This window comes from Dromiciops gliroides, chromosome 3 (assembly GCF_019393635.1).
Source record: "Dromiciops gliroides isolate mDroGli1 chromosome 3, mDroGli1.pri, whole genome shotgun sequence".
Taxonomy (NCBI): Eukaryota; Metazoa; Chordata; class Mammalia; order Microbiotheria; family Microbiotheriidae; genus Dromiciops; species Dromiciops gliroides.
In genome coordinates, this window is record NC_057863.1 from 213,393,926 (window position 1) to 213,415,409 (window position 21,484).

At 36.8% G+C, this 21,484-nt stretch overlaps 1 protein-coding gene and 1 non-coding gene across 2 annotated transcripts in view; one reads left to right on the forward strand and one right to left on the reverse strand.

Moving 5' to 3' along the window:
• CRYBG3 (crystallin beta-gamma domain containing 3) overlaps positions 1-21,484 on the forward strand; it is a 144,018-nt gene that overhangs the window by 35,574 nt on the left and 86,960 nt on the right. The window contains exon 3 of the mRNA XM_043997303.1: positions 14,160-14,572. Coding sequence (XP_043853238.1) covers positions 14,160-14,572 — 413 coding nt within the window. The remainder of the gene's footprint in view (positions 1-14,159; positions 14,573-21,484) is intronic.
• On the reverse strand, positions 4,656-4,762 carry LOC122752074. The gene has a single exon (XR_006355876.1). It is a non-coding gene; the product is annotated as a U6 spliceosomal RNA (small nuclear RNA).

Below are 21,484 nucleotides of genomic sequence, written 5' to 3' on the forward strand. Positions count from 1 at the left end.
TCAACAATCCTGAACTGCTCTGAGGTAAGTAAGTAAATAAATGAATTAATGAATGTCAGCAGATAAATCTAGATTTAGAAATAGTAGTAGTATTCTTCTTGTAAGGCTATGGCTATAAATAATGGAGTTCTGGTCTCAGAAGAATCAAAACATCATGTAAACCAAAGATCAGTTGAAAGTGTGAATTCCATGTTACAATTTTTAAAATATGGTAATTAAGAAATTAATTTCTTAAAGAATTAAAAGCATCCCCAAACCCCTAATACTGCAGGATCGATATTCTTCCCTTTTCCCCTACTGTCATAATCATTTTCCAAAAGATGCATATTTTGATAAAGGTATTATATTGATTTCAATATTAATATTGAATTCTATGACATTGATTTATTTTGTCTTGGTATTTTATATCTCCCTTTCAAAAATTGTTGTTCCTAGGTTTCTATCATATTGCAAATCTATCTACTATAACATGGCTTCTCAAACACTGTGAGGGGGAAAAAATAGAATTAAGTGATATATTGTGTATTAGGAGAGATGGCATGATGTAGTGGATAGAGAGCTGACCTCAGAGCCAGGAAAACCTGGGTTCCAGTCTCTTCTCAGAAGCATATTGGCTGTGTGACCCTTTTTAAGTCACATGACTTCTTTGTGCACCAGGCAATTTAAGACTACTGTTTGCAGAGGAGATGCTCAGCAGCATTGATAGAAGATATCACTTGGAGTTGCCTGTACCAGTGAAATCAGAGGTCTAGTCCAGGAGTGTTGTGAGGCTCAAACCTTAAAGTGCTACTTAAATGCCAGTTGTCATTATTAGTATTATTATTATTAGCCTACTGTCCCCAAACCTCTGGTCTGGTGATTACTTCATTCCCTGAGCTTTCTACTGCATTCCTGCTGAATTCAAGCGATATTTATAGAGTAACATAGAGGTGTGCTAGTAAATGTTTAATAAGGGAGCTCTTGGGAAAGAAAAGTGTATATATCTTTAAATTTAAATCTATACACACTTCCAAGTTTGATTTTCATTATTAACCTTTTCTTAAGTCTAAACAAACAAAATTGAATCAAGACTTGATTGATAGTAATTACCAATTTCTGAGGTATAAAGGCTCACACTGAAAATTTAACTATTTATATTTTCTCAAAACAGATAGAGGTGACTCCAGCACACTGTTAATCTAGTCTCAATCCCCTGTTATGTGAAACAGACTATAAGGGATATAGGAATTAAGAGAAGATAGAGAACGATGTGAACTATAGTGCTGAAGGAAGGCTTCATAATATCAACTGATATTTACATTGTCCTTTAAAATTTACAAAGGGTTTTATATACTAGAGCCACAAAAACTCCATGAGGTATTACAGGTATAGTATTATGCTCATTTTATAAACTGAGGCTGAGTTTATAAATTTGTATACGAATCATCCTGATATTAAGTCAAGTACTCAACTATTCCATGTTGCATATTTCCATCTTCATGGTAGTCAAGGAATTTGAATTTTTCAGAAGAAGAATTGTAAAATAGCAATAGCCATACAAAAACATAATCCATGTCACTGATAATAAAAAAATGAAAATGAAAATTTCTCTAAGGTTTCACTTCACACCCACCAAATTGTTAAGGATGAAAAAGACAGTTTCTCAGCCAGTATTAGGTGTTTGACAAAATAGGTACACTAATACACTGTAGGGTAAAGCTGTGGTTTTAATTGAGTTAATCATTCTGGAAAATATTTTGGAAATTAGATGAGAAAATTGACTAAATTGTTCATGTTGTATGACCCAGACATCCCATTGTTGCATATGTGTATGGTAAAGGTTGAAGACAAAAAGGAGGTCTTAAAGTTGCCAAAATATTTATAGCAATACAATGTAGTAACAAGAAACGAAGATGACACCCTTAGTTGGATAATGGCTAAACAAATTGTGGCATATGAACATAAAGCAGCATTTAACTGTAAGAAATGACAGATATTGAATATTCAGAAAAATGGGAAATTTTATATGGATTAAAGTAAATTAGTAAGCAGATGTAGGAGAACAATGACACAAAGTAACTAGAGTTATATAAACTGAAAGGATAATAAAATGAAGCCAAGTTAAAGCTGAACTTACATTGACCAATCTTAGCCTCAGAAAAAAAGATGAAGCAATGTTCCAATTTCCTTTTGAGTTGGCCACAACTGAATAATAAAAGGTTCATAGATGGTTTTTATCCAGAAAAGATGGTAATGGAAAAACAAAAATCAGTAAAACTAACAAAATGAGAAAGAAATATGGCCCTTGAACTGAATGAACCTTCGACAAATAGATGGGATCACAGCTTTTGAGCAGGGAGGGCCTTTAAGCTCATTTGAGTTTGTGATGCTCATTTTATGGATGAGGAAACTGAGATCTAGTGAGCTTAGAAGATTTGCCCAGGTAACACTGATGGTAAAGCTGGGTCTCCTGATACCAAATTCAGAATCCTTTCTAGAGTACTGTGTTGGATTTTGAATATTTAAGAGATGGCAGAGCATTATATGTTCAAGGGAATTAAAAGATCAAAGGTATGAAAATTGATAATGGGCATGAAATGTTTTCAGGGCAAAAGATTTTTGATCATATTATAATAATAATAGCCAATAATAGCTAGAATTTATATAGTACTTACTATGTTCTGGATACATCCCATGGGATGTAGGTGCTATTATTATCTCCATTTTATAGAAGAGGAGCCTGAGGCAAACAGAGGTTAAGTAACTTGCCCAAGGTCATACAGGTACTAAATGTCTGATTCCAGACCCAGTGTTTTATTCACAGCATCATCTAACTGCCTATTGAAATAATCAGATTGATTCTGTCTTTTTTATTGATCCTTCTTACAGTTAATTGATTTCATCTTGAATGCCTAATTCATAATTCTTTGTCTCAGAAATCCAGCTGTCTTGTAATGAATTAAGTTTAGAAATCTAATTCTTTTGTTAAACACTGTTCCATTCTTATGTGAAGGAAATCTGTTACCTTTGAAGGATGTCTGTTTTGTTATCCAAAGAAGTCTGGTCCATTAACTCTAACCTTGCTGGTGGACTCAAGCAAGGAACATTTCTTAGTCACAGGAGGGAAGGAGGAGGGGGTTGTTGCTAGCCCCTCAATTCCCAATTTCCAACTAATCATATTGTGTTCCATGATTCAGCTCTGTAACCAATCATATTGATTTCGTCATTCATGATGTCTAGCTCTCTAAATGAAACATGACTTGTGCTCCAGCTATGAAGTCTTGTTTTTGTTACATATTCCCCAACACTATGAAAGAGAGCTGTCCCCCCTCATTTGGGGTCTTAGCTGGGGAAGCTGAGATCCTATTTATTGGTAAATTTTCACTTTATTCATAAATTGATCATGCTGAGAACTTTGTGCCTTAGTCTATCTTAATTTTAATTATTACACTGTGGACTCCAGGGAAGAGTCCATTTGAAAGAGTAGAGAAAAACAGGTGAGATGGAACAAATTATGGGTTTCTTAAGAAAATATTGGTTAAAATATAACAGCTTTGGGGCAGCTAGGTGGCACAGTGGATAGAGCACCGGCCCTGGAGTCAGGAGGACCTGAGTTCAAATCCGACCTCAGACACGTAACACACACTTACTAGCTGTGTGACCCTGGGCAAGTCACTTAACCCCAATTGCCTCACTAAAAAAAAAAAAAAAAAGAAAGGAAAAAAAATATAACAGCTTTATAGGACACTAACTTAGATCTTACAGGTGTTAAATTACATAATCTGAAAATAAAATGCGCTATTAATAATCTTCGTGTTATTTTGCCCTAGCATTGCATTTGATCTTCTCCACTATTCTAAGCAGAGATGCATAGCCTAGGCTAGCATGTGTGCATGTGGAAATTTAAAATATTAATTCTATGTGCCAAAGCAATAAACTAAAAATAAGATTTATAAAATCAGTCACATGCTTATAAAATATCCATCTGATGAATGCTCCCTTTCTTTACCTTTCCAGCTTCCAATCATTATTATAATAAACTACCAATAGAGACACATTGTGTTAATGCCCTATGAAGCTTCCTTGGGGCGGGGTGGAAGTAGAGTTCTAGAACTCAAATTTGGCATGTCTACTTATTGAAGTATGATCTCTATAGCAGGTCTCTTGTTCTTATTGAGTCTTTTTGAAAGGTCACCATAGGGGAGCAAATGATATAAATGTTAATTGTAGTTCCAGTTCCATCATTACAAAATAATGAGGTAAAACAAATGAATGTGACAGTTAAAAAAACTGACTGAAACATACATAAGAAACCTTAATTTTCTTTTGAATATTTAGTTCAAATACCTCTTGGGTAGCTGAAAGCTTGGGTAGCTTTCTTCATGGAAAGATTTTAGACTTATTAGTATGTTCATTGTACTTGTTAACAAAATGAACAAATTATTTTGGCCAACTGACACATCCCACCTAATCAGATTTAAATTATGTGGACAGAATTTTTTCTAGTTTTTTTTTTTAATTTTGTATTATTTTATTGAAAGTTCTCAGAGGCTGTTTACTTCTTCTTCTCCACATCCTGCTCTGCAGCCTCCTTGGCTCGTTTTGCCCGGATGCCAAAGAGACGGGCATTAGCCCAGGCCATTTGAAGACTAGAAAAGGCCTTGAAATTCTTCTCAAAAAATATGGAGCGCTTCACGAATTTGCGTGTCATCCTTGCGCAGGGGCCATGCTAATCTTCTCTGTACCGTTCCAATTTTAGTATATGTGCTGCCGAAGCGAGCGCTCTAGTTTTTTAAAGCACTATTTTAATTTACTTTTATTAATTTTGTGTTTCAATTTAATTCATTTCTATTTAATCTTGGAAATTATTTACTAATGCTGACATATTGGTACATTATATAGTATATAGGGGCAGCTAGATAGTAGAATGGCTGGAGCACTGGGCCTGGTGTTAGGAAGTTCTGAGTTCAAAAATGGCCTCAGACATTTGTTAGCTGTGTAACCCTGGGCAAATCATTTTACTTCTGTTTGCTTCAATTTCCTCAACCGTAACATATGGATCATAATAGGACCTATATCCCATGGTTTTTGTGAGGATCAAGGGTGATATTTTTAAAGAGCTTAACACAGTGCCTGACATATAGGAGGCACTTAATTAAATGCTTATACAAACATTTGGAAAATAAATTGGATAGTTTACAATCCATAGTTAATGCAACAAGAAAAAATGTTATTCAAGTCAGAAGTATTAAGGAATGGGAAAGGAAGAAGTAAGAATTTTTTTGTGGAGAGTAGGAGAAAAAAAAGTGTTGGTTTTTTAATAGGAGTATATGTTCAAAAGCTAAAAGGCCAGTATTTTTATTCAGAATTCCATATCAAAATAAAATAAAAACAAAATAAGTCATAAATTACTTGACTTCTTTGAAAAAATTGTCATAGATTCCTGTTCCTCAAACGGAGTCTTGGCATTTTATATTACTATTTTTAAATTGTAATGTAGATTGTTGGTTTGGTTCAGAATGTAGTGGTTCACTGGCTGAACAGATTTAATGTACAGTACATAATAAAGTCAAGAATTTGGATAAAAGATTGAGATGACAGAGGTGAAGAACTATAGAGTATTTATTTGGATGAAAAGAAAGTTAAGAGTTGACAAAACTGGGACACCTCAGACCCAGAGAATCTGTGACTTTGAAGAGCTGCTTGTTGTTCTAAATGGTTAAGGTTTGACAATCTTACATTAAGCTCCTAAATCACACAGACTTTCTACCTCTAAGTGTGATAGTGGCAAAGAGAGTCCTTGGGAAGCAGAAAGTGAAAGTTAGAAAATTATATTTAATACTTATGGACTCTAATAGTAATAGTGATTTTTCTATATTTCAAAGAGCTTGGCTTCTGGAAGGAATCCTCTCTTTTCAAGAAGAACTACGTCTTACAGCCAGGGCTCTAAGAGAACTGATTCATAGTATGGGGAAGGAAAACTACTATGCACGCCCCATGCCCCCCACCCCAATTATCAATGACTGGATTGTTGAATGTATTGTCTTTCTTTAAAAAAAAAAATTAAGCCTTTTAAAGCTTGCAGAAGAGAGAGCAGAACTTTCTCTGTTATGGGACACCCCAGCTAAAGATTAGCTGAAGCCAGGAGCTGGAAGCAGGCTCCCCTAGGAAATAGTACGTAGCTGGCATGACAAGCAGGAACAGCATGATAATATCACTGGAAGATATCAGTAGCTCTGTAGAGTTCGAGGCATGTGTTGTCCCTTCATATGCACAACCTGGCCATAGGTTTTTCTTACCACATGTTACCTATATGTATCATCTTTTCCTATGAACGTTGTATTTGTGGGAGAGTATATTTCAGGTTATGGAGGATAGGGAATGGTTTATTATTCATTATTTCTCTTATTTCTGTGCTATTTCAAAAATGCTTTAGCTTTGTTATTTGTGTCATCTGGATGACTAGGAAAAATGAACACTTTAGTGGGGAATTGTGAACTATGATTTTGAGGTAATATAGACCTTTAGAATATCTTGAATCTGAGTTAGTTTGTCTGGGACTCTCACATGTAAATTGAGGGCTGATCCTAAGTGTTACATTTAAAATGGCAGAGAGCACAGGACCTGGCAACCTTCTTTTTCTAAGAGGAATGCGTCTTCAAGTAGCAACACATTTTGGAGGCAATCTTTTAGTAATATTTGAACTTGAATTGTAATACTTTGAATCCATCTTGAGAATTGATCGGTCTTAGGAGAAGGTATATATCCTTATTTCTCTTTATCTTAACCTTTTCAGGTTATTTTCTTCTATTTCATAAGATTATTTTGTGAGTATGTAAAGATTTCTAAGGGGATTTATAGATGTGCCCTTAAAGCATCTTTTCTATCCTAACAGATAGCTACTTATTCTCATGTGTTTTGCTATATATTTTGGTGAGATGGGGAGAATTTGACTTATGTTTTAAAAAAGAAAAAAATTAAAACTAAGATTTTAATAGGGCAGTATAAGAGGGTTTTACAGAAATGTATTGTAATTGTATGTATATCCATCAATCCATGTTTAAAAATGTGTATTAAATTAAAAGTAGCTACCTATGCTTTTATTGAAAAGAAATTGTAGTGCCCTTAAGTGGTTACTGTGTTTGTGAGGAAAAAACACTTAACAAAGGCAGCCCTGATAAACAAGAATTGTATAGAATAGATTATCACAACAAAATAGGGACTAGTAATATTAAAATGGCTTACATTCATATAGTGCTTCACAGTAGGCCAGACACTTTCATAACACTCTTAAGGAAGTGCGTAGTGCAAATATTTTTCTCATTTTTTTAAATGACAAAATTAAAGCTCAGAGAAGATAAATTAATCATCTTCTGGCACAAATGGAAGAGCTGGGTCTCAGGTTATTTGACTCCAAGTCTGTTGTTCTTTCTAATGGTAACTCCTTTTGGTGACATTTAAAGCTTATATTCAGGTTCTAACCTAATAGAAAACAAAATCTTTAAAAAAAACCTAGCAGAAATGTTCAAAAGATACTTTATGGTGATGAGGAATAATCTTAACACATTTACTTTTTAAACTGTTTTTATTGCTTTCTTCAGTTTCTTACACTGTCACAGTTATCTTGAATATCTCTTCCTTTCCCCTTCCCAGAGAACCATTCCATAAAAACAAATAGTATTTTTTAAGAGGGACCCCACCCCCCAGCAGAATTGGTTAATTGATTGAAGTAGTCTGAATACATATGCAATTTGTAACACTTTTAGACCCTCCATCTCCACGAAGAAGCAGGTTAGGGATGTCCTCTCATCTCTTCATTTGAGTCCTGCTTGATCTTTATAATTTTGTTAATTCACTTTTGATTTTTTTTTGGTTGTGTGGTTGTTCTTTCCGTTTACACTGTTGTAAATATTGTATATATTGTTTTATTGGCTTTGCTTATTTCATTCTACATCAATTTATGTAGATTTTTCCATGTTTCTCTGTATTCATCATATGCATTGTTTCTTGTGGTGCAGTAATATTCCATTACATTCATTTACCACAATTTCCTTAAACATTCTCCAGTCAATGAGCATCTACTTTGTTTCTAGTTCTTTGCTATCATAGAAACTACTGCTATAAATATTTTGGTGTATGTGGGGCCTTTCTTATTGATGGCTTCCTTGAGGTAAGACCAGTAATTTGAACATTTTTGTCACTTTAATCTCATAATTCCAAATTGCTTTCCAAAATGATGGTGCCATTCCATAGATCTATTAACGGTATTAGTGTGCCTATCATTCTACAGCCCTTCAACATTGACTGTTTCCATTTTTTGACATCTTTGCCAATTTGCAGGGTGTGAAGAGAAACCTTGGGGTTCATTTGATTTACATTTCTCTCTTTCTCTCTCTCTCTTTTTTTTTTTTGTTTTGGTGAGGCATTTGGGGTTAAGTGACTTGCCCAGGGTCACACAGCTAGTGTCAAGTGTCTGAGGCTGGATTTGAACTCAGGTTCTCTTGAATCCAGGGCTGGTGCTTTATCCACTGAGCCACCTAGCTGTCCCTACATTTCTCTTAATAGTGACTGTTATGTGGTAGCATTTTTAGGTGGTTGTGAATATGCAATAATTCTTCTTTTGAGAATTATTTGTTCATATGCTTTGACTACTTTTCTATTATGGAATGGATCCTAACATTTTATATAAATACATATGTATGTATGTATATTTTGTGTTTATATATCTTGTTTGTTTGTTTTGGGTTTTTTGCTGGGCAATGAGGGTTAAGTGACTTGCCCAGGGTCACACAGCCAGTAAATGTCAAGTGTCCGAGGCTGGATTTGAACTCAGGTACTCCCGAATCCAGGGCCGGTGCTTTATCCACTGCACCACCTAGCTGCCCCTTGTGTTTATATATCTTGAATAACAAACCCTTATCAGAGGAAACCTTCACATATTTATATAGTTACAAATTAAATTAAATGAAACTCAGGTTACAAAGATGATTTTTCAAAATGATTCTGAATTATTCTGTAAATTTAGTTTCATTCCCTCTCCATCTCTCTACTAGTTATTACTGAAATCTGGCCCTCACCAATGACACAACCTCCTTGGCCACCCTTTCCAGTTGTGGAAATTTATTTTGATTTGGGGACCCTACCTTTGGGCTGAGATTAGAAAGCCTTAGGCCCTCAGGGTCTCTTTTGTGTGGGAGGTGCTGGTGCCCCTCCCCCTCTGCTTCAGCTGAGCCAAAAAGCCCCATGGGCTGTACAAGACGCCAGGTCAGATAGCTGGGGGGAAAAAAGCCCCCAGCTCCCTCCGACCTGGGTGGAGCTATCTGAAAGATCCCGGATAGCCTGTGCTGAGGCAGGGGATGCTTGAGCATCCCCCCCAGTCCCAGCTTGGTGTGTGGGTGCAAAAAGCCCCGAGATTTGAGTGGAGAAAAGAAAGGTATATATAGACCTGGGAGTTAGATTAGAGGGGGCTGCTGATGAGGACCGACAAGATAGAGAGACTGGAGGCTGCTGACGAGATTAGAAAGGTTGGAGATAGAGAGACAGGAGAACTGAAGTGCAGCAGACTAGAGACGGGGCTACAAGGACTAGGAGCGGAGAAAAGAGAGGCCGAAGGGCAGACTGATGGAGCAGACGGACAGAAGGTCGGTGAGAGAGAAACACAGGATTTCAGCGGTGGCAGTAAGGAGAGGAAAGTTAGAAGCAGGGGGATTTACAAAGTGAAAGGGGCTCGGAGTTAGAATAAAGGACCTGAGTGCCCTAAGGCAAGAGGCGGCTAAGGCCCTTATTATATTAAAGAAGTTCCAGGCTCAGCAGGTGGAAAAGAGACGCACTGCAATGCAGTCAGGTTGTACATTTTATTTCCCTGTATTCTTAATTTTAAATAGTATCTCATAAATAAACTCTGCTTTGATTATTTAATTAAGAGGCTTCTTAATCTTCAGCTTATCAATTTGGGAGCAGTGTGGTGGAACTTTATAAACGGCCCATATGAAATTAATAGCAGTCAGATAGTCAAAATAGTCAAAAGTCCCCAGATTAGTCCTCCAGTCAGATTAGCCCCAAATTAGCCCTAGTCAGTAAAAATATTCTACATTTGAATGGAGACCGCAGCAGGACTTATGGCCCAATTATAATTGTCCTAAACCTATAATTTTTCATACATTTATAATTTTTCATATAACCTATAATTTTTAATAAGTCAAATTATAAATTTTTCCAGGTTAGATTAGCTAATTATTAATTTTTTTTACACAGTATTGGCTGTACTTTCATTCATTCTCCTCAGCTCACTTGGTGAGGCAGGGGAGTTGGATTACTGCTTGCCCTTCATTGCTACTTTCAGGTTCTCTTTCTACCTCCATCAGTCAGTAAACTCTACTCCTTTGAGGTTCTTGATATTCATGTTTATCATCTGGTCAGAATCCTGGTAGCTGTTGTCTACTTACTCCTTTTCCTTTCTCAGTGAGTTCAGCACATGGCTCACAATTTTTCTTTGCTTCCCGACTTTTGCCCTCATATTAGGAAACTTCAACATTGACTCTCCCTCAAACATCTTGACTATTCAGTCCCTCAAGCTCTCACTTCCTGTGACCTATTCCTGTACTCTACTCAGCCACACTCAAAGATGGTCATCATAGTTTTGATCTTGGCATCATCCACAAATGTACCACTTCCCTTTGCTAAAGAATTCCAAACCCCTTATCCAATCCTATGCCTTATCTGACAAAACCCTATTCTTAACCCATGCTGTAACTTCCAATCCCTTGACCCCTCTCTTCTAGGCCATCTCTGCATCAGCCAGTCTCTACTCTTTTTCCCATCTTGACCCTTTGGTGAACCAATTCAGCTCTGACTCCTTCTCTTGAATTTCTAGTGCCCCCCATCATATTGTCCATTATGTCTTGCTAAACCTCAGCCTTGGATCATTCCACCAAACACTGTCTTCGCTCCTACATAAATGCTGCTGAATAAAGGTGGAGAAAATCACAAACATTCTGATTGGGTTTACTACAGAGTTATGTTACACAACCTCACCTGGACCCTCATTACTTTTAGTTAGTCCTACTATTCCAGTCCCACCAACTCACTACCTCACTCTCCACAGTGGCTCTTCTAAAGCTTCTCATCCCTTCTCAAACTTCTTTGGCTTTTTTCTGTTCCTTCTGCCCTCTTAGCTGAGAAACATGCCTCATGTATTACAGGGAAAAAACCCTGAAGCCTGTTGCTGTGATCTCTGTCTTTTTTCCCTCTTATTGATCTCACATTACTTATATGCCTTCAGCCACTTGCTCCTCCACCCATCTCACATGATGAGGTGTCTTTACCCCCTTAATAAGGCTAACATCTCTACTTGCTCAAGTAACTTTATTCCATCCCATCTCCAACAGTCTGTTAAGTTATTAAATAACTAATACGTGACAAGAGCCATCCCCTCTGTCATTTCCACCCTCACTTATTTTCAGTTGCTCTCTGTCTACTGGCTTACTGTCTGCTATCTGAAAAGTCTCACTTTGATTGTTCCATCCCTATTAACTATCGTTCTATATCTCTTCTGCCTGTTAATGTCATATACTTCTTGAAAAGGCCACCTACTACATTTTTTCTCTTCTCACTTTCTTCCTAACACTGTGCAGTCTGGCTACCAACTTCATCATTCCACTAGAACTGTCCTCTCCAAAGTCACCAATGAGCTCTTAATCACCAAATCCAATAGCCTTTCAGTCCTCTTTTTCTTTGACCTCTCTACAGCTTTTGACACTATTATTCAAACTCTTCTCCTTCATACTCTCTTCTTTCTTGGTTTTGAGATACCACTCACTCCTACTTGTCCTCTTACCCATCTGACTGCTCCTCAGTCTCAATCTCCTTTCCTGGGTCCTCCTCCAGATCATACCCTCTAACCAAACATGTCCCTCAGGGTTCTAACCTGGGCCCTCTTCTCTCTCTCCCTACTACATCACTTGGTGATCTCAGCTTCCATGGATTTAATTATCATCCCCATGCTGACAGTTCTCAGATCTTCCTGTCCTGACTGAGCCTCTTTGCAGTCCTCCCATCTTGCAACTCCAGCTGCCTGTCAGACATTTCAAAATGGCTATCCAGTAGACATTTTTTTTTATTTTTGTGGGGCAGTGAGGGTTAAGTGACTTGCCCAGAGTCACACAGCTAGTAAGTGTCAAGTGTCTGAGTGAAGTGTTGGATTTGAAGTCAGGTCCTCCTGAATCCAGGGCCAGTGCTTTATCCACTGCGCCACCTAGCTGCCGTATCCAGTAGACATCTTAAACTCAACATGTCCAAAAAGAGAACTTGTTTATCTTGTGTGTGTGTGTGTGTGTGTTAATTGCGGTTAAGTGACTTGCCCAGGGTCACACAGCTAGTAAGTGTCAAGTGTCTGAGGTTGGATTTGAACTCAGGTCCTCCTGAATCCAGGGCTGGTGCTCTATCCACTGCGCCACCTAGCTGACCCGCTTGTTTGTCTTTCCCTGTAAACACTCCTCCAAAACCTACCTTTTTTATTACTTTAGAGGAAAACACCATCCTCCTAGTCCTTCATACTGGCGACCTGAGAGTCGTCCCAGACTTCTCACTCTGTTTCACTTTCCCTTCTCTCTTCTGACACTGCCACCACCACAATAATGGTGCAGCTCCTCATTACCTCATACCTGGACAACTGCAATAGCCATCTGGGGAGTCTTCCAGCCTCAAGTGTGTCTCTCCACTCCTATTCATACTCTATTCAGGCCCTAAAGTGATTTTTCTAAAAGGTCTGATCATGTCATCTTCTCCTACTCCATTAAATCCAGGGGCTCCCCATCATTTCCAGGATCAAGAAAAAAATCCTTTTTGGCATTCAAAGCCCTTCAGAACCCCAGCTCTGTCATACCTTTCCAGTCTTATACTCTGTTCCTCAACTGGTTCTCTTTGATCCAGTGACATCAGCCTCCTGGCTGTTCCGTGAACAAAATTTTCCATCTCTCATCTCCAGGCACTTTTCTTACCATCCATGTCTGGAATACTCTTCCCTCTGGTTGCTGCCTTACTTTAAGTCCCTGCGAACTATCCATCTTCTCCAGGAAATTTTTTCTAACCCTTCTTATTTCTAGTACAGGCCCTCTGGTATTTATTTTCTATTTATTTGGTGTACAATTCATACATATTTGTTTGTTGGTTGTCTTCTGCCTTAGACTGTGAGTTCCTTGAATGCAGGGATTATCTTTTGCCTCTTGGGTCAACTATGCTTAGCACAGCTCTTGTCACATATTAGTTATTTAATAAATGTTTATTATCTGATTGACATTGGGTTTTAGTCCATTCTGTGAAACTTTGTTAATTCAGACCAAAATCAGCAAACCTTTTTGAAGAATATTTTCTTAGGAAATTTGGTTTGTATGGGCTAGAAATGCCTTGAGATAATTTAACTCTTCTACCTCTGCAATATTTTGGGAGCTTTTTTCTGATGTTTTAATTTAACCTCTCTTATTTAAAGAATAATATAATAACCCTTTGATGTGTCTAAGTTAACTTTCTTTACTATGAAGCCATAGTGATGTGTATGAATAGTAATTTGTTTTACCGGAACTTAAACCCAGCATTGAACAGAGGTTGGAAAGCATTCTGAACTGCCTCTGGGAAATTGTTTAGTGCCCTGAAACACAAAATTATCTTTTTAACGCTTCTTCCCTGGTGATTTTTTTTAAAAGAAGTTTTCTAGTCATAGAATACAACTTTGTCCAAAAATTACAATTGCTAGTTGGGGTTTGGGGAGGAAAGGGTGCAGTGGAGACATAGTCTTTGGCACATGACTAACCAAGATGGAGTAAGGTCTGTCATCGTTGAGTACGATTGTAATTAAGTTGCTATTATTTTTATTTTTATTCTTATTCTAACTGATGTTTGAATATTTTATATATTTCATTGGGATTTATTGTAATTAAGCTAACACTTTTCCCCAATTATGAATCTTAAATCAACTTTCTTTATTCTTATTACCTTAATTCCATGACACTTCCTAATTGTGATTACTTTCAACATTCCTACACTTAAGGTTAATCTTATGTGTGTGTATGTATATACACCACATACACATATACGTACATATATATGTGTGTATATATATATATATATACACATGTGTTAAATTTTATTTTTATTTACCATCTCTTTTTATTTTGTTTTTAAAGATTTCCCAAAGTGAGGACGGTAGGAGCCATTCTGAGAAATCAGCTAATCTTTCACCAGAAGAAGATTCAAAAAAGCCAGACAACTTTCCCAGCTTACCCTCGGCTGCTAAGACTGTAGACAATGATAAACAACCAAAAGAAGGCTTTTTCCAATTCCTTGGTAACTTATTTAATATCTCAGCAAAACCCCCCCAGCAACCAGCCCTCAAAAGTGAACGTGACAGAACTGAGAAGGAGCCACAAAATCTCATTGTTCTCCATGAAGAAGAGTTTGCAAAGGAAAGTGGCATATATAGTAGTTCTCCTCTGGAAGAAACAAATTCAACAACCGAAGAAAAAGATCTGCCAGCTTCAAGTGGTCTGTCAGATGATATCTCACAAGTTACAACACAAGACAGCAGTGAATTGCTGAAGTAAGTTCCATATATCGTTTAACCAATAATGACGTGTACCTTGTTCAAACTGGATCACCAAGTCACTGGATAAGGATATTACATTGTTTATGAATGTGTGTGATTGAAGATACACAGAAAGGGAGAATGAAAGAAGAGCTAATGAGTAGGTAGCAGACCAGTAAACTCTACATCTTGCCTTGCCCCTGATTTAGTTATTTTACCGGAGTCAAGGCATTTTGGTTTTCAGGATTTTAGCTTCATTATCTGGAAAATGAGGTAGGTTGGTTGATAGACTCTCTCAAAATACTTCCCAGTTCTAACTTTCTATGGTTCTACGAACTGTACAGGTGGGCCCGGTAGGTCCTTTTATAGCTATTCCTTGGGACATTCTTAATATGTATTTGGTATTATAATTTCAGTAAGAATAACTAGATTTTAGATTTCCTAATTTTGGAAATAATTGCTATTTTGTCCATCCTCTTGTAGGGATTGTATCCTAGATAGGTGTTTTTTCAAAAACAGTTTCAAAATTTTTATTATTTAATTAGGTCTCTATGGAAGAAAATTAGTGAATTGCAAGAGATTTCATTTATTGTTAATAGATTCAACCTTTTGTCATTTTGAAATAGGCTAAAAAATTAGATTTGATATTAGCTTTTATTTCTCAACTTTCTCAACTAGACTCTTACTCAGTGAAAAGTTCAACAATGGCTAACTATAAGGATATTATTATTGTTGCAACGACTACTAATAATATTAATAGTTCATGTAAGATTAAAAGATTTTATTTTGTGACTGTAAAACATATATAACTATTGATTAAACATTTTACCCAATTCAATAAATGTTTATTAAATGTGTACTCCATGCAAGGCAAAGTTCTGGAAGCTGACATAAAATGATGAAAAATTACATATTCCCTGCCCTCAAAGAATTTAAGTGGTGTAAGGAAGAGGTAGGGGGAAAATTAAAAAACAAAATGTATACCAATGTAAAAGAAGGTAGAATGTAATGAGTCAAAGGAGAGCCAGGAAGCAATGTTATGAGAAATTGGAAGGGAAAAAGATGACTTCTTTCACCTGGATAGGAGATAGGAGGAAGCGAAGGCAGGGAAGATTTCTTGAAAGAAGTAGCATCTCAAGAGTCCTAGAAAAGAAGGGAGGAACTTTGTCTGAGATGGAGTAAGAAAGTTCTATTCCATGAATGGGGTGCAGCATAAGCAAAAATGATAAAAACCAAAGAGGAATTCATTTTTAGTTAGAGGAAAGGGAACAAACATTTATTATGTGCCAGTAACTTTGATAAGTGCTTTACAGATAGATACTCATGTGTTCTCATTTACAATTACTCATTTGATCCTTACAACAAACTATGAAGTTGTCATTCAGTTCTTTCAGTCTTGTCCAACTCTCTGAGATTTTCTTGGCAGAGATATTGAAGTGGTTTGCCATTTCCTTCTCCAGATCATTTTACAGATGAAGAAACTGAGGCAAATAGGGTGAAGTGACTTGCACAGGATCACACAGCTATTAAGTGTCTGAAGCTGGATTTGAACTCAGGAATATGATAGATGACATTCTTTTCATCCTTATTTTATAAAAAAGGACATCCAAGTAGGCAGAGGTTAAGTCACTTAACCAGTATCACACCAAATTTGAACTTGTCTTCCTAATTACAGGTTCAGTACTCTATCCCCATACTATGTAGCTGATTAGTTAACAAATGCATTAGTACATCTTATGAATTTAAATTTAGCCTTTTTGGCTTGAAATCATAAGATGATCTTTTAAACCATTGTTTAGACAACTTTTCCATTGTTTAAAAATATATGAACTAATAAGGTAGTTACAAGTCAATAAGGTAGTTGTACTTGATGTTTTTCATTTGATAGGACTTTATATTTTTCAAAGTATTTTCATGCAGATATGACAAGAAGCAGATAGTATCAATTTTAGAAGCCAAGGTCCAGGGGTATTAAGTCATTTATCCTGGTTTATCCAACAAGTTTTTGGCAAACCTGGGATTAGAATGTAGGTCTCCTAGTTGCTATTCTTGGCATTCTTTTTGGACACCAAGATCATTTTTCTGCAATATCAGTTAACATTAACTTTATTTTTATTAAACATTTTTACTTAAAGTTTTGAGTTCCAAGTTCGATCTCTCCCTCCCTTTCCCCATCCCTGAGGTAGTGGGCAATCAGATATAGGTTATACATGTGCAATTATGTAAAACATTACCATAGTAGTTGTTTTGTATAAGAAGACTCAAAAAAAAAAAAGCAAAAAATGAGAGAGAGAATGAAAAATAGTATGTTTTAGTCCATGTTCAATTAATACCCATTCTTTCTTTGGAAGGTGGATAGTATGCTTCATCATTAGGCCTTTGGGATTGTCTGGGATAACTGTATCACTGAGAATAGTTAGGTCATTCATAGTTCTTCATTGAACAATATTGCTGTAACTGTGCACCTTTATTAAGCACTTACTATTCTGGGTGCTGTGCTAAGAGCTAGGGATAAAAGAATGGTTAAACAATCCCTGCCCTCAAGGAGCTCACAGTCTAGTCAGGGAAACAACAAGCAAACAAATATGTATAAACAAGCTATATACAGGATAAATAAGAAATAATTAAAAGAGGAACTATATTCAAGGTAAGAAGGATTGGGAAGGGGCAGCTAGGTGGCGCAGTGGATTAAGCACCAGCCCTGGATTCAGGAGGACCTGAGTTCAAATCCGGCCTCAGACACTTGACACTTACTAGCTGTGTGACCCTGGGCAAGTCACAACCCCAATTGCCTCACCAAAAAAAAAAAAAATAGAAGGATTGGGAAATTTTCCTTTAGAAGACAGGATTTACTTAGGACTAAAAAGAAGCCTGAGAAGGCAGTAGGAAGAGATGAGGAGAGAGAAGATTCCAGGCATGAGGGACAGCCAGAGAAAATACCTGGATCCAAGATGGAATTTCTTGCTTACCAGCAGGCCAGTGCCATTAGACCAAAAAGTACTTCTGAGATCACTTCTGAGTGAAGTAGTAAAGGGAGAAGTAAAGAAGGCCCAGGCTAGAACCCTGAGGGACATGGTAGAGGGTGATCCAGCAGCAAAGGAGACTGAGACTGAGAAGGAGCAGTCAGGTAAGAAGAAAACTAGGAGTGAGTGCTGTCCCAAAAACCTAGAGAGAAGAGAGTTATGAAGGAGGACAGGTTGAGCAATAGTGTCAAAGTCTGCAGAGAGGCCATTGAATTTAGTGCTTAAGGGATCATTGGTAACTTTGGAGAGGACAGTTTGGTAGAAGGATGGAGATATTGTTTTTGTATTGGACTTTCAAAGTTTGTAGGTATTCACTAAAAAAAAGAGTGGGAGAAAACAAGAATACGGAGCAACATGAACAAAGACATGGAGATGGGAAAGTACAAGCCATGTTCAGTGGGCAGAGACAAATCTATCTAGTTTAGTTAGAGGGAAGATTCCACGGAGCCATTAATAAAAGAGAGGCTGAAAAGGTATGGCATGCTAGGCAAAGAAATGGAACTTGATTTTAAGCAGAGTAGTGAGATGACTAAGTCCATATAAAAGGAAGATCATTCTGGCTGTCCTAATTCATGCTACAGTGAGCTAAAGGAGAGGAGGGGACACCATGGAAACAAGACCTGGTAGAAGGATATTTCAGTAATGGCAACTGGAAGAAAGAAGAAAAGAAAGATTTCAGAGGTATTTCAGAATAGGGATTAGGATTAGACCTATGGCTTTGTTGGTATGGAAAAATCTAGGTGAGAAATCTTCTTCTGCCAGCATAAATTGACACCTTCTATGCAACTTATATCTTAGAACGTTGCCTAGAAATCAGCAGGATTTGATAATTGATTATATATGATAGGTGAATGGAAAGGAGGGCTAAAAAGTAATAATAATGTTTCAGATGTGGACACTTGATAAATGATAGCAGCCAGCAACAGAAATATTGAAAGCAGGAGGAAGAGCAAGTTTATGTGACAGGAACTGAGGAGAGAGAAATAGATGGACGTATAGTAGTTGTCTTCAATTATTTAAAGGCTGTGCTGTGAGATTGGACTTGTAAAGGTGGGCCAAAAGTCATGAATATTTAATAACTCCTTTATTGTTTATAATTTATAGTATCATAGCATCATATAGAGTATATATATAGGAAATGAATTTACATTCCATGTGAAAAATCAAATTTTGTAAATGGTGAAAAATAAAGAAAAAACTTTCTAAAAGATATTAAAACATCAGAACATTTGTGACTTTTGGCCCACCTTGTACATAACGCATAACAAAGCATCATAGGTATGAGTTCTGAAGAGGTGGATTTCAGCTCAATATAAGAAAATATTCTCAATGATTGGAAATGTCTAAAAGTGTAATGAGCTACCTCTACAGGAAATGGCATCCTTATTTTGTAAAGGGCATTCTTGTTCAGGTTCAGTTTGGACCAGATGAGTAGGAGATTAATCTATCCCTGAACGTTTGCTTTTTCAGTGCTGAGATTCTGCCATTAAAAAAAGCTCCTTTGGAAAAAAAAAAAAAAGCTCCTTTGGAGACATGTTCACAAACTCCTAATCAGTGGAAAGTCACCACCCTTTGACATGATCTATTCCACTTATGGACAGTTCCAGTTATTTCCCATTCCACTTATGAGTCATTCTGGTTGCTTTACCCCCTAGTTTTCACATTCCTTGCTCTGACATAGTTGGGTACCTTCTCTCATCTTGTAATTTCCTGAATCTTCTCCAGCCTGGTGTTCACTGGGTTGAAAGAGAAAGAAAAACTCTCTATATGGTATATTTCAATGCAATGAGTGTTTTGGTGATAAAATCAGCGTTAAGCTGATTAAGCTATTAAGGTATCCACTGAACTTGTCTTTTTGAGTTGCCATATTTTCCAGAGCATGCAGGAGGCCCTGAATGTGTCAAGGATGAAGCTCCCCCTGAGCTGACGTCATTTATTGTTGTACCCCAAACTGTACTCCCTCTGTGTCCTTGGGAGGCAAGACAGGTGCCAGCCAGTCTGTGCCAGGCTGGGGTAATTCTTGTGCAGCTGGGGTCCTTTGCAAATAAGCAGACTCTCCTGTCTTGATAGTCTAGTAGTTCCAAAGGGAGAAGAATGAGGTTTTTTTGCCATCACATTACTCCTCTCTGTGGGGTGTGGTCTAGTTCTTTTCCCCATCTTTGTTGCACTGTTCCCCCTCCCGTGTCACACCCCTTCCTGGTATCCCCCAAATTGGGGAACCCTTTGGGTTCCCTTGCATGTTCATTTCTCTTGTAATAAACTTGGTTTTCACATGTCTCATTGACATTGTGATTGCCTTTTGACAGCAGTAAACAACACCATTGCTACCTCTTTTGATACTCCAAATAGCTCTTTTGAATGAGGTAGCAAGAATTATTTTTCTCTTTTTGTAGACGTAGAAAATGAGAGTCAGAGACATGAAGTGACTGACAACATTACAAAGCTAGTGAACAAATGAGGAAAGGTGGCTTCTCTAAAATTCTTAGGAATTTTTTTAGTTCTTCAACCAATTCATGTCTAAATGTTTATAGTGAAGCTGCCCCATTATCATGAGAATAATATTCCTTACTTTATAAAGGTAAACAAAAGAAATGATTAACAATCTGGATTAAATTTAACTTTCAGAAAGCAAAGTTGGGCCTTTTGCTGGAGGACTAATTAAAATGGATTCTGTTCAGAATTAGAAAATTTTCTTTGAAGAAGGGAATTTGAATTTTGTTGACCATTTCAGTAGCAACTGGATCAGCTTTCCCAATCTTATAATATGTCACACTGATTTTACTGAAGAGGAAAGAGAAAAAAAATGGGACAATAAGAAGCCTTTTAATTCAGAGTTATTTAGCTTAAGAAGAGAAACTCTAATCAAGCATGGTTGTCATCTTGATACAGAATATGGTTCTTCTGACAGAATTGTTTCAGAAATATCAGTAGTTAAGAGACTGGCTGAAATTTCTTTTCCTTATTTTTCTATACATCATTTACTTGACTTGTATCACTTAACATTCAGATTTCTTTTTCATTTTGCTCTTGATTAGTTTTTCTCTAGTTCTTCCTCCCTTCCTTTATAGTCTTTATACTAAAATTGGATATTTTTTCCTGGATCCCACTTTCTAATCTTGAATTTAAAATTTCATTGTTGACCCATAAATGATGTTTATTTTCTAGAATAATAAACCTTTTACAATCTTTTACTTTGTTACTATTTTTTGGAGTATTCACTGAATTGTTTCAACATTTTTTCCTACTAGTCTTACCTTTCAAACACTTAAGTAGGTAGTTTTATCCACTTAGAGTAAATTAGATAATGTTCCATGGTGGCCGGAAGCTACAATGCCATTCATTCTGCTTACACAAGTCCTGCCAAGTTTCCCTTCTGATTTGATCTTTTCACGTGTAGCGCTTGGAATGGCTGGATTTTCCAGCTCCCTTCCCCAATCATAGATGCTTTCTGAGAAGAGAATGGTATTTAAAGTGCTCTGAAGTTGTATCTAATTTTAAACAGTAAATTGTTGAATAACATGCCTGCCACAACCCTTCTGGCCCCCTCCTCCAAGAAAAACAACCCAAAAAAAGGAGCTGAGATTTCTTCAGTGTAGGAATCTCCTTGTCAAGGATGAAAGCAGATTGTAATCTATTTTAATAGAATAAATTCTAGGTAGTTGCCTGAAGTTGTAACCAGTCAAGGCTTCATGTAGCTACAAAGTTTCAGAGACCTGATTTGAAGTCTTGCAGACTTTAGTCCCAGCACTATGTCTACTAATAAGATCTACTTCTATATATAATATGTTGCTAAAAAAAAGTTTTGTGTTGATTTGGATATATGATTCTGTTAACATACGTTAACATTTTAAAGCTGTTAAATTTCATTTATCGTTGCTTTCTGGTTGACAGTGACTTTTAACAC